We start from the raw sequence: 14,626 nt of genomic DNA, 5'->3' as shown, positions 1-14,626 counted from the left end.
GAAAATGGTAAACAGCACCCAATACCATCACTCAAAAGAAACTAATAAAGACAGGTAATAGACACAATGGAGTTTACTAGACGGAAGTATGATCGTTATACAAATTATCTTATTGACACCTGACCTTAGAGCCAACTGTTAAAATCTTCGATTTTTGTCACCATCAAATATTTAGCTTGAAACAACTGCATTCTACCTACATCCTGAATATAATGGTGGCCATTTCTGGAAATAAAGAGCTAAGAAGATCTCACCTGAAGCATATGTCTATGAAGGAGGCGGGCAAACATTTTTTAAGGACCCCTTAAAGCAGCATTTCTCAACCTGTGGGTCTCAGCCCCACTGGTAAACCTCTATCTTCAAAAATATTTACATTATGATTCATAACAGTCACAAAATTATAGTGATGAAGTAGAAACAAAATAATTTTATGGTTGGGGGTTACCACAATACGAGGAAGCATATTAAAGGGTCACAGCATTAGGAAGGTTGAGAACCACTGCCTTAAGAGTCTTTTTCATCCGAAAATAATAACCCATGGTGATTTGTCTCTTTAACATCCCACTGTTATGAGTGTATAATATAGTTTATTTCATTCTTTGCTACGAGTAGCTGTCATCTAGGATCCTTATCTCTATGGAAGCAATATCTCATTTTGAGTTGTTAGCAGAAATAATAATACTCCTATGTTTCTTTGACCATATCCACATTAGTGATACCATTAATATCTTGTTATGATCTTTGGGATAATGTTCAAAGAAATGCCTGAAACTCACTCAATGAAGTAGACTTCACCCTTCTCTGTGTAGGCCATTTCCCAGTTATCAGGCAATGGGTCCAAGTCCTCATTCTCCTCAGGCTTCGTTGGCTTTGTATCATCCACCTGTTCCTTTAGCTCTTCAGGCTGACTGTACACTGGTGCAGGGTAAGGCTGGGAGGGGGTCTCCCCTGAGGCACCTGTACTTTTGTCTTCATGTTCACTGGATTCTGCAAGAAGAAGAACACGTGGTCAGTTGCTCCAGCCACAGAAACTGTGAGGAAGTATGGAATGTACTGCATCAGGGATTGAGTACTACAAAAGCTAATAGGGAAGAGCAAAAAGCCATGAAAATTATCAGTACATTGACTTAAGTTCACTGTTCCTTCATCATTGTTGTCTACCCTTCAATTAGATACTGTTGCTTACTCAACAGGAGAGATAAACTATAAGGGTCTTTTCTTAACACAGGTGTGGTAGACAAAATATTGATAAATCTAACGATATTTATGTCCTAATGCTTAGATCATGGGGATATTTACTTTGTATGGGAAAAGGGTATTTGCAGGTATTTTTAAATAAAAGACCTTGAGATAGGAGATTATCTTTGATTATTCAAGTGGGTTCACTATAATCACAAAAGACCTAAAAGCCAAAGAGGCAAACAGCAAAGACAAGAAGAACCATTGACTACGGAGAAGATGGAGGTGTTGCAGTCTGATTGGTTTTGGACATAGGTGACTTCTACATGACAGAACAGGTGGGGAACTACTTCCTTCCCAAGAGACACCAGAAAGGAAGCCAACCCTAACAACACTTTGATTTTATTTTGTGGTAACCCACATCAGACTTGTAACTTTCAGAGCTAGAATATAATGTACTTACAATGCTCAGACAAAATACTTCTAGTAATTTGTGACAGTAGCCATGGAAAACTCATAGAACAAAAGCTAAACAGGATAATATATATATCTTAGAAGAAATATGGTATGGAACTTTGTGTGTAAAGACTATAAAGTAATAAAAATGAACAGTGGATAACAGATGGCTCTGAGGGGCAGAGCTCCTGCTATTCCTCCAGAGGACCTGAGTTCCATTTCCAGCACCAACATCAGGTGGCTTACAATTACCTGAAACTCCAGCTTCTGGGTAGGGAATTTTATTCCCTCTTCTGTCCTCTACCATCACCCACATATAGCATGCATACACACAAGTAATAAAAAATATTGTTTTATAAAGGGAAGAAATGGGGGCTGGGGAGATGGCTCAATGGGTAAAAGCACTTACTGCACATATGTTGGAAACTGATCCCCATTTTTTGATGCCTGTCACACACATAAACAGCTGGGTGTGGCCATGCTACTTGTACTGTACCCATAATCCCAACACTGTAGTAGACAGAGACAGGAAGATCACTGGGGCTTGCTGGCCAGTCACCCTAGCCAAAAACCCAGCTAGCTCTAACACCAGTGAAATACCATATTTCAAGTAAATAGGGTCATGAGGGCTAGAGTGGGACACTTGACAGAGTCTTCTGGCCTCTGAGTACATGCAAGGGTACAAACACATGTGTACACGTACATGTACACACACACACACACACACACACACACACACACACACACAGAGAGAGAGAGAGAAAGAGAGAGAGAGACAGAGACAGAGACAGAGACAGAGAGACAGAGGAACAGATGAGTAAGAAATAGGCTACCAATAAGCAATAGAGGAAAATTTACCTAATCTAATAAGTATTCGTTTACACTGAATCTAAAGTCAGATTGATGATACACAGATCCCCACATACTTCTAGCTGAAAATTCTTTACTACAACATTAAAAAGTGTATTAGCAGGTCACACACTCAAGAAACACAACCCAGAACACGAGTACACCCTTCATCTGTGTAAAGCTGAGCTAAAGACGCCTGAATAACCTCATTACTAGCCCGGAGGAGTCAACAAAGACAGCAACCAAGAACTTCACCCTGCCAAGACCCATCTGGACAAACTCAGTCTCACTTAAGCAAGCAAGCTTCTCTATATAGATGGGCCATGTGTCTTATCTATGGACACTGAAGAATTACTCTACTCATATCTTGGTAACTGATCAGAATGTAGATTTTGAAACACAAGGAGAAAAAAATATAGAAGGCAAGAAAAACTAAATCTAATGTAATACAGTTAAATGCAAATAGAGGTTGACATTTTGGGAAATTTGGAATGTTTATTAAAGGAATGTTCTTGAAAGAGGAGAAAAATACATAGAAAATCCACTGAAGCATGGATTTTGCTCCTGTACTGTAAAGTTCAGGTTTGGGGAGTGAAAATGGAAATGAAGATATTCTAAGGTATTCTTCAGGAAGTATATCAGAGAGTAGGTGAATAAGGTAATTTAGGGCTGTGTTTTCTTGGGATAGGATTATTGAACAAACAATTTGGTCAAGAGGTAGACTTGATAAGGTTACTTTTGTACTGTTTCTAATGTCAAATTTGAGAAATTTCTGCTTTTGCTTTCCCAGTGCAGCTTATCTCCCGTTGACAGCAGAACATAGGCATTTGTTGGAATGCAGCAGTGCAAACACTATGTAGAGCAAGAAAAAAACCTGGAGTAAAAGAGTAAAGAGGAGTCTACAGAAATTCCTGTGAGGGGGAAAATTTGACCTTACACTGGAAGAGGGGTACTCCTGAAGTTCACAGGGAAAGAAATATGAGTGGTGATGTGACGATGCTAACGCCACCCTGGGAATAGGAAACTGTAAAACTTTGGAAATAAGCAATAGCTAGTTAAGCAAAAAAAATGCATTCACAAATGCACATGTGCTTTTGATTCCATTATCCTACGTGGAGACTATCTTGCCTAGAAATGAAGGCATCATTGAGTAAGTATTGCTGCATATTTATTGCAGTGTTGTTTATAGTGATAAAATCCTGGAACGGTGTAACTGCTTTTATTCAGAATATGTTCAGTACATTGTGTTCATCATGATTGTGAAAAAAGATGTCATTTTAAAACAATAAAATTGCATCTACAGACAGAACTATTGACCTGGAAATGTACTTATAATTATGATTTGAAGACTAATTTTCAGGGGATATAAATTAGTGATATATGTACATAAATATGACTATATATAACTCTATAGAACTTAGAAATAGTTGGGAAAAATGTTAAACCCATCAACTTTGGGAATGGGCTGGTGATGGGAGAAATTTTCTTTATATAATTTTACATTCATTGGCTATATTATTTTTAGGAATTCACAAATTAATAAAGATCATGTAGTAAATTAGTGATATAGAATGGAGTCTTTGTATCAATATAAATTGTTTGGTCAAATTTTTTCTTATCTGTATTGACTAGGGCAGTAGTAGTACATTATTTATTCAGAATTAGGACACGTAAGAACATACAATATTCCTTGGGTTGGCTTGGAAAGGGGAAACAAGGAAAATAATATAGTCTTTAGTGATATAGTCAATTAGTGATTCTTACAGATTCAAGTACTTTAACATGTGCACAAAGGCAGCAGTGTGAGTGTATGCTGCCATTGTCTTTAGATTCTGTTGACAGCAGCTTGTTACAATATGTAAGCATCAAGACATGGGTCATGTCGTAGTATGACTGTGGAGCATCTGTAAATTGTGCTGCACAGAAGATCTAAAATGCACACCAAGATCTGAACTTCTTCACTTGTTCAGTACTCACTTATGATGTTGTGAGTACTTCATTGCTGCCAGGCAATGAGGAAGAGGGAACAAGGGAGGCATGAATCCTGCTCTGTTGGAACTAAAACTTGACGTCCATAATCTTTCCACTGTGTTATTGCACTGAGAGCTATTGAAAGTAGAAGGTGATATTTTGTGCCTGTCCATTCATTAGTCTCATGTTAAGAGTCAAGTACCGCTTCTCTTCTAACATGCCATACATCTGAGGTGTCTTTCAGAATGAAGGGAATGACAGATGCATCAGGGCTGGATTGGACACAGAATTCTTCACAAGACCTCAGGATCCAGACTGTATCCTCACAGTTAAGGCAATAAATCTTCCTCAAGAGTGTGACAAAATATTAGATTCTCATTTTCTACAAAACTATTCTGGGTATTTGAAGACAGCAGGAAGTGAGTGAACAGACCAGAGGTAAGTTGTTTTTATGTCCAGACAGAAGACATGTTGTCTTTTGGAATGGGCACCAAAAGAAGTGATTTGACATCAAATTTTATATAATTGAAGGACAAATAGGAAGAGTAAAGTCATACTCAGCTTGGTGGGTACTGAAGCTTTATTGAGATAGAGACAATAGGAGGGGCAGAGGACCCCATAGGTGATGAAACTGTGGTGGAGTTTCACATACTAGGTTTAGAGGCTCCTGCCAAACCCATGATCAAGGCATCCAGTCAGAGAGTTCCTGGCTGAGGAGGATCAACTTGAAGAACAGCAGCAGATGGCTGGATGGTGTGATAATTTAAGCCACGAGTGAATGCATTTGCCAAGAGAGACTTCATGGAAAGTGGAAGCAAGAATCTTTCCTGCAGGAACCTGATCTACACCAACACTTACCAGTCACAGAAAGATGAAGGTAGCAGGAGCTGAGGACAGCAGTCTGGACACAGTGGACACTCATCAGACCTTAATACAGCATGGAAAGAGGACAGAAGGAAGGGTGGCCCAGGCTTCTGACGAGCACAGTACAGAAAGGATGCAACACTGCCAGGCACCAACAATGTAGCAATCCTTGATGATATCAGCTCTCAGTTATTGTGGTATTTGTGAGAGAATGATGGGTAAGAAGCCAGTTCACTAGGAATTGAAGAATGATGAAAGCAAACAGTAGGGAATGAAGAATTCATTCAAGGTTCACTATTGTGCTGGTGAGATAGCTCAGTGAGAAGGAGTGAAAATCCAAGTTTAATCCCAGGTTCCCAGATGGAGAATGGAAAATAAAATCCTGAAAGTTGTTATTTGAACTCAGCATGCACACCATGGCATGTAGATATACAAACACATACTCAAGGAAAAAAAAAAGTCAGGTGTGGTGGTGAATGCCTATAATCCCAGCACTCAGGAGGCAGAGGCAGGTGGATCTCTGTGTTGGAGGACATCCTGGTCTACAGAGTGAATTCTAGGACAGACAGGGCTACAAATCCTGTCTCAAATCCTATCCACTCAAAAAACAAACTAACAAAACAAACAAACAAACACAAAAATCCATACACTAAATAAATAAACATATTTTTTAAAGGTTTGCTATACATAATACAATTATTCCCACAAAAGAAATAAGTGACATTTCTTGTCAACAAAATGGTGGTCTTTAAAATGCTGTTAGTGTTGTTATTCATTGTTGTGCAGGAATGATGCGACCAAGTTTTCCCAGTTTGATTCACTTGCTTATATATATATTTCTTTACCTTTAATCAATCACTACATTAGCAATCATGAAGTAAATTCTTATAGTGTGTAAAGTATTTGACAAGGTTTAATGGAGGGGAGAAAAAGTTCCTTTGTTCAAGCTTTTGGGAGTTGCATTGAGAGGGAAGCAATAAATAGCATCTGCCTCCTTCATCTGAACAAAATAAGATGAAAAAAAATGAATGAGGTAAACGGAGAATCCAAACACTCTTACATTTGTTGTTCATAAAGGCTGACATAGAAATACATTTCACAGTGAGAGTCTGGAGCTTTTGGTGGATCCAAAAGCAGGCTAATTTATCTATTGACAGCACTGAACCAAGGGAAGCCTTCCTATCAGAGACAGAGCCTATTTTCAGAAGAGCAAAATAGAATGCTTAGTCCTGCAGGTGTATCCAGCCCACTGACAGCAGGCTAATGCATCCAGCGCACCAATAGATGGAGCTCAACACATTTGCATATGACAACATCAATTTGCAATATCAAAAGGCTGGACTCCTCTAGTAGAGGAAAGAGGAGGAGTTGAGGTAAATAAGCCAAATTGTTATTCTATGTAGGAGCACTAGGTCAGCCATTCCACTTCTCTTGGGTAGAGTGAGTCAAGGGACCTGTGCAGTTGAATGCAATATCTTCCTGGACATGGAAGGGATGGGGGATAGAGAAGTGCCTCATCTCAAACTGCTGTAATGATTTGTTAAATGATGTCCAATAATACATGAGAGTCGTGCAGAATTTTCCAGGGAGACCACATAGGAAGTAGAAGCCAGGATGCACCACTCTCAGAGGAAATCCCGTTAAAAGGTCAGTGAGAGAAAGAAGAACTGACAGTAATTATTTAATTAATTAGTTTTATAGACATTTATTGAAAGTCTAATAAAGGCCAGGCAAGTAAGCTAAGTAACAAGGAGTCAAAGAGACTGCAGTCCTAATAGTATAAAATGCTTTGATGGGGCTATCAAGTCCCATCACAAAAAACTGCTTTAAAGCAGGTATTTATTGCTTGATGGTTCTGAAAGCCAGAAAACTTATATCAAAGTGTTTTCAGGACTAGATCTAGCACTTAAAGAAGCTGTTTTTGGCTTTTCCTTGCATCTGCTAGCTCTTTGGCTTTTGGCACGTGTCTTCAGCCTTCACAGCAAACATGTAAGACCAGGGGCACATGCTACTCCAGCAAGACCTCATCTTAGTTGGTAGCCCTATTTTCAAATAAAGTCACATTCTGAAATGCCAGAGGACACAATTCAACTCATAAAATGGTTCACTACATGAATTCATCCTTCATCCATCTGGGAACTAGTACTATATAGTTTCAGACTGCATTAGTAGTGGCCGAGAAATGAACCACTAAGAACAGAAAAACTTTGACTAAAAGGAGGGAAAAGACAGGATCTTACATGTCAATGGAGGGTATTATTCTAAGCGTTCTGGCCCACTGAAGTTTGAATCATAAGAACCTGCCATTGCATACATCATGTATGTGTCATGACCATATATATGGTCTCTTCAGCTATGGTTAGAAAATTCCTAGACTTTCTGAATTCTGACTAAGGAGAAGACCATGATCAATGTATGTTTGGTGTTTTAGCAATATGGAACCATTCCATTTATTATCTAGATGGAGTCCAGGAGAAATATCTGATGTATTTCTTCATGTGGTTTTAGTTTTAAATATAAAATTACCACTTTTGAATATGTGAAATGTAATTTTTCCCGGAGATATTTGTTGTTGAGGTGAGCTGACTCTGTCTGGCATCATGTCTTAGAGTATTTCATGCAACATTTTCACATCATATTGACATCCTGCAAACTAGAGTATTTTTCCACTAGAAATAGAAACAAAAGTTTAACAAAAAAGGAATGAATGACCTCTCTTTAAAGACTAGCAATACAGTGAAAGGAATCTCTAGGAAACCAGCACTGTTAATTCCCCAAAATTCCTTTGACTCATTGAAGCACAAAGTAGAGTCAAAAACAATGATCCACAAACTCATATTTTCCTGTGGTAATTAATAAACTAATTCCTTTCACCTTGCTGCTCTAAGTATCAGCTTAGACACAGGGAATATGACTTCCTTCTTTCTAAATAAATAAATAAATAAATAAATAAATAAATAAATAAATAAATAAATAAATAAACAGTTCAGAAGAGCTCAAAGACCTGAATAGAGAACAGAGACAAAAGCCAGGTAAATGGGAGTGAAATGTATGCCATTCTGTATTCAGTATAAATTTTATAGTTCTGGTTCATTCCATAGTTCTGATATTATAACAATATATGTAGTAGACAATCCATTGATGGAAATGCTTACTGTTCTACTAGTATCTTATTATAACAAAAAATAAATCTGTATTCAATGGTTTTTTTCCCCAATGGTTTTTAACACTCTCATCCAGTTTCATTAGAGAATAACCAGAAGCAAAGCTTAAAAACAAAACAAACAAAACAAACAAAGATTATATGTTCTATGTGTTATTTGTATTTTAACTTGACCAATGATTGGTCCAGCTTGAGACCAATATCATGAGAGAAAGCCCAACCCTGACACTGCCTGGAATACCAGAAACTGGACAGAACAGGGACCTAAGATAGAACCAAACATTACTGGCAAAAATAAAAAGTCAATGAAATGATTCCTAATGATATTCTGCTATACTCATAGATCATTGCCTAGCCCAACAGTCATCAGAGAGGCTTCACCCAGAAACTGATGGAAACAGATGCATAGACCCACAGTCAAACTTTGGGTAGACCTTGGGGAATCCTATGGAAGAGGGGGAGGCAGAATTATGGGAGCCAGAGGGGCCAAGAACACCACAAGAAAACCCACAGAATCAACTAATTTGGGCTCATAGGGGCTCACAGAGACTGAAACACCAACCAGGGAGCCTGCATGGGACTGACCTAGGTCCTCTGCACATGTTGCATTTGTGTAGCTTGGTTTTCTTGTGGGACTCCTAACAGCAGGGGCAGGACTGTCTCTTACTTTGTCGTCTGCCTTTGGAACCCTTTCCTCCTTCTGGGTTGCTTTGCCCAGCCTTCATCAGAGAGGAGGCACCTACTCATACTGCAAATTTGACATGCCAGGGCTGGCTGATATACGTGGGAGGCCTATCCTTTTCTGAAAAGAAAGGAGGAGTGGATGGGAGGGGATGGGGGAAGGGACTGGGAAGAGGGGAGGGAGGGAGGGGAAACTGCGAATGGGCTAGAGAAAAATGAATTAATGAATAAAAAATACGAAAATACAAAAAAATCTAGGTTGAAGTGGGTCTCCCCACTTCAAAGGATTTAATTAGGAAACAATCCCTCATAGGTATACCATTTGAGGTTTAGTTAATTCTAGCTGTAGTCAAGTTGACAACCAATAACAGACTTCACATGTCCACCCCTTGTCAACTTGACACAAAATCATATCTTCTAATGTCATGCTTAATTTCAAATGTTAACAATAACCAGGTCATAATTATATCTAACATAACTATTCCACATGTAATTACAAATGTATTATATATTTAACCAGGTCATAATTACACCTAACATGATATAACTATCCCTTGCATAATCACAAATGTATTATAAATTTGGAATAGGTTTTAATATCCCTTGAGGGACATTCTTTTAGTATCTCAATTTTTAAATATGATAACCATTGATATTCTCTAAATTGATGTTACATGATAAAGAAATTGAGGGAAGAAAACATAAATATGTATGCAAGCACATTCTTAACAAAATACAACAGAAGCACTCATGTCTACTCTAATCCTTGTCCTGTCACATGGCCTTAGCTGTTGTTTATAACTACCTTCTTCAATTGCCCATTTTGTATTTCCTTCACCCTCAGCAAACACCTCATTTGGTCTTGGCTCTTCTCCTGGGGGAGTGACCCATACTTTCATTTCTGAAGTATCTACTCCAGTAGATAACAAAGCCTTGACCTTTCCACAGAGGAAGTGGTCCAGTGTAGTCAACCTGCCACAGGGTGGCTGGCTGGTCACCCCAGGAAGGTTGCGACAGCAGGGGCTCAGTGTTCATCTCTGCTGTTGGCAGATATGACACTCAGCAGCAGCTGTAGTTAGGTTTAGGGGCCCACTGTAGTGTGAGCCAGACTTCAGCTAAAACTCCGTTAATCACATGACCTCCACAAGTCCCGATTTTAGCTGGAGGTCCACAATGTTTCTTAGGGTCTCCTGGAACCAGCGTCAATTCAGAACCCTGGAAAGTCTGATTGTTTCCTTTCCCCAGTGTACAGTTACCCTCATAAAAGGCCATAGGTCCTGCTGGGGAAGACATGGAGAAAGGCTAACTGTAAAACTTTCAGGTATTTTATCAAGGTCCTTCCTCAGGGGAAGCTGACCGTCCCTTCATTCAAGGGGTTTTACATCTATAAACTGGCTCGCATCTGGAAATTTGATCACCAGCTGAGATTTCCTTTTGCAGTGATCCAGTGCAGACTTTTTTCATTTGTTTGATAATTTCCTACTTATACAGCTCAAGCAAAAATATAATAGGCTTCTTATATGTTTTGTGCCTGGAAACACCATGATTGATTAGCTAGTACCACAGGTCCATACGAATCATGCCATCATAAAATTCAATTTGCTTGGGCTGACAATTACAGGTCAGGCCATCATGGACACTGTTTGGTCCATGCTTCCCATTAAGGTAACTATGATTACCTTGCCTTTGGTGCTTCAGTACTACCACCTGGCCTCTGCTCTCTTGGAGACCTACTAAACCCATTGCATTGAATTCATCCAATTGAGCCGCAGCATCTCCAACCCTAAGGTCCTGCACAAGGAAAAAAGGGACAACCAGGCTTCACATGTGCTGCTGTCCCTCTCACTATTTTGTGTTTCATAGGATCACTGAAGGGCACGTCTTTTGGGCCTTCCCATTGTGGAACATTTGGTTTTTACACAGAGCACCCACTCTAGCATTGCAGTTTCCCTGAGCCTTAAAATCCCTTCATCGACACTAAGCCAAGGGCTAGCAGGCATCTTCAACTCCTTTTCAGTAGGCCATCTTTTGATGGTGCTTCAACCATCCATTCAGACAAGCTTTTGACACATCTTTAAAGTTTGTGAGCTTTCATATCAAACTCAGAATCTCCATTCAGTGGGCTCATATCAGCAAACGCAGCCTGATCCCATTTTATGTTATTTCCAACATTATCCCACACCCTTAAAATCCATCCCTAGACATATTCCCCAGACTTCTGCTTGAATGAGTTACCACATTCATTAAGCACTTTAGGAGTGTAGCACAACCCCCTCCTGTATTACACTTTCTACCTCCCCTCTAGGAGCCTGCTTTGCCTTAAGTCTGACTGTAGGTCTAGAGCAACTATTGGCTGGCCCTGAGGGACATCAGTATTATCTTGCCTGGCATCTCCTTCAGAGAAAGTGATTACTGGTTGAGTAGACAATGAAAGATTAATTTCTTCAATCAAAGGTGGAAAAGGCAACATTTAAGAGGTAGGAGTGTATCTGCTGAGGGTAGAGACAAACTCTTGAGAATCGGAGGGTTCAAAGTTCTCAGCTTCAAGAGGGTCCTCCCACAAATCCCCATCCCAAGTCACAGGATCTCATTCTGTTCTAATTAACTAACACCTTTACTTTAACCATGGACAGATACCCTCCAAGGCTGGGATTTCAATTTTTGCTGAAATTCAGCCAACATTATATTGAAGGCTTCAGTTTTATTTTCTGTGACTTGAGCTCTATAGCTACTGGAGAGAAGAATCTCTTCCAGGGCACACTTTGACATCTTTAGACTGTTAATGCACATCTAGATTGGGCCAATGTTTTCACTGAGTTCATTGTCCTTTACTGTAGTCTGAGATGCCAAATATATTAATTTTATTACAGAGCTTATTCTTATCCTTTGTTAATTTATTCAGAGATGCTAAGAGCAACTGACTAGCAGCATTATTTTCCTTATTTTTCCACAAATTGTCAAAAGTTTCATATACAGGGTCATCAAATCTGTTGTACTTCATAATTTGGGAATCTGGGTTATCAAATGCATGTCTCCCCCTACATTTGTAAAACAGTTGACACCATGAGCTTTCTGTACTCTATGAGATTCCAGGAGAGGCTTCAGTAGCTGGTGAGGCTTCAGTAACTGTAAGTGTTGGCAAATTGGGAAGCCTATTCCAGATACTTTAAAAATTCATCCTTATACTCTATTGCTCATGAACTGTTTCTGGTATCAAAATCAGAATTAGTCAAGGTTCTTTAGATGAACAGAACTTACAGAATGAATCTATCTATCTATCTATCTATCTATCTATCTATCTATCTATCTATCTATCTATCTATCTATAGAATGACTTATACACTGTGATCCAGGTAGTTCAACAATTACTGTCTCCTCACAGGAGATCAAGAATCCAGTAGTTGTTCAGTTCACAAGACTGGATGTCTCCACTGGTCTTCAGGATACTCTGGAATCCTAAAGGAGTAGGTTCTAATGCCAGTGAAGGAGTGGACTTGCTAGAGAAAGTGAGAGCAAGCAGGAAGACAAAGCGCAAGCTTCCCTCTTCCATGTCCTTTATAAAGGCTGCCAGCAGAAGGCATGGCCCAGATTGAAGGTGATATTCCCACCTCAAAAGATCTGGATTAAAGGTGTATCTTCCCACCTCAAAAATCCAGATTAGAAGTGGGTCCTCCCACTTCAAATGATTTAATTAAGAAAATAGAAATCCCTCATAGGTGTGCTCAGCCATTTGATTTTTAACTAATTCCAGATGTAGTCAAATTGACAACCAAGAATAACCATCACACATAAGACACATGCTTCATTATGTAAAGCTTCTGTAAGTGCCACACTGTGAAATGAGAGAAAGTGCTGAAGGTGTCTAAGCTAGGGAGGAAACCGGTGATTTTATTTTTTAAACTAACAACCACATACACTTCATAGAGTGTATTTTTTTTCTCCATAGAGAAACCATGCTTTGTATTTCTATAGCTATGTGACAAACTTGAATAAATTCAATATTTTCACCTCATCTTCATATTATTTCTTTGTAAGTAAACATAGGTGACGAATACTTGGAAAAGGAATAAGCTTCTAGTTTATAAGAAAAGATAATAACTTGTATTCTAGAAATTATTTATCTTTAGTGATTCCCAGAGAGGAACAAATATTCTTCACAAAAAGAAACAGAGCTTAATTGCTAAGTAAGAATTGTGTCAGGTGACTTGGGTTTAAATTTTTCTTTTAAAGTGATGCTGAGAATGTACACATGAGAGGCAACAACCTTGTCTGTCTATAAGGATGAGATGTACCCTGTACAGGAAATCCTTAGGACGCAAAGCTACTAGAATACATTTAATGTTTAGTAAATATTGCATATTTTTACACTGAGTGTTACTGCTTACAACTCTAAGCGATTTGGGGCTGTTAAATTGAGTCACTCTACTCCAATCCAAATGTAGGTAATGATTTTTACCTATAAAAGCAAGGCATGTGGGCAATTTTCTAAGAGTTTTAGTTCTTTAGGCCATTTTAAGAAAACTAATGCAAAATTTAAAAGACACGTGGAAATATAAATAAAAACTCTATTTTTACAAGTTGAGTCCCTCCCAATGTCCCATCCAGTTGATATATGCAACAGGGTTAATTAAAGGAAAAAATTAATCCCAAGAAACTACACATTTTCTCTAAGTTCTCTATCTTGTTTTCCATTTGCCTTGGGCTCCAGAGGCAGCTGCTGAGCTATGGACTTGCTGTCACATTAGCACCCTTGAGGACCCAGACAATAGAACCAGAGGTACTCATCCCCACATCTTATCTTAGCAAAGACTTGCTTTCCCTGGTCGCTAGTTTCCCTGGAACTGGCTTCCCCCACCATGGTTTCTGGTTCTTGATGGAACTGGCCATGGTGGTGGACACTGTGGGGTTTGAAGACATCTCTAGTTCTTTGAAAACCTAACAATCCTGTTAGAAAATATGTTTATTATATTGATCCAAGGTTTTATTTTGTGTTGTGGTGAGGGGACTCAATTAGATCTGGAACCATACACTCTCCTGCAACCATGTTGGATACTGAAATACTCAATTAGAAATGGAACCATACACTCCTACATCCATGCTGGATACTGAAATATTCAATTAGAACTAGAACCATACACTCTCCTATATTCATGCCTGATGCTGAAAAACTCAATTAGAACTGGAACTGTACATTCCTGCATGAACGAACACATCATGGTTGATAGTTGAACAAGCAGCAGCTATTATTGTAATTGGTTTTTAATAAGTACATGTGATTATTTGAGTATTTATCTTATTTATTGCTTTAAGCATATGTAACTATCTTTTCCCATATTCATATGTAGAGAAATGTGGAGGAAACTATTCAGATACTAAGTAGTCATGTAGAGTTTCCCTGCTTTCTGTATAACCAGTTGACCAAAAGAACTCAGGATTGTAGATTATTATTCAATTTCCCCCAAA

At 38.8% G+C, this 14,626-nt stretch overlaps 1 protein-coding gene across 12 annotated transcripts in view; it reads right to left on the bottom strand.

The window, feature by feature from the left end:
* Magi2 (membrane associated guanylate kinase, WW and PDZ domain containing 2) overlaps positions 1 to 14,626 on the bottom strand; it is a 1,445,964-nt gene that overhangs the window by 498,488 nt on the left and 932,850 nt on the right. For all 12 annotated transcript variants that reach the window (XM_076566331.1, XM_076566328.1, XM_076566327.1 and 9 more), the window contains one exon: positions 777 to 987. In XM_076566331.1, coding sequence (XP_076422446.1) covers positions 777 to 987 — 211 coding nt within the window. The remainder of the gene's footprint in view (positions 1 to 776; positions 988 to 14,626) is intronic.

Source organism: Peromyscus maniculatus, chromosome 3 (assembly GCF_049852395.1).
Source record: "Peromyscus maniculatus bairdii isolate BWxNUB_F1_BW_parent chromosome 3, HU_Pman_BW_mat_3.1, whole genome shotgun sequence".
Lineage (NCBI taxonomy): Eukaryota > Metazoa > Chordata > Mammalia > Rodentia > Cricetidae > Peromyscus > Peromyscus maniculatus.
Note: the sequence above shows the minus strand (reverse complement) of the source record. Positions and strands in the feature narration are given on the sequence as shown.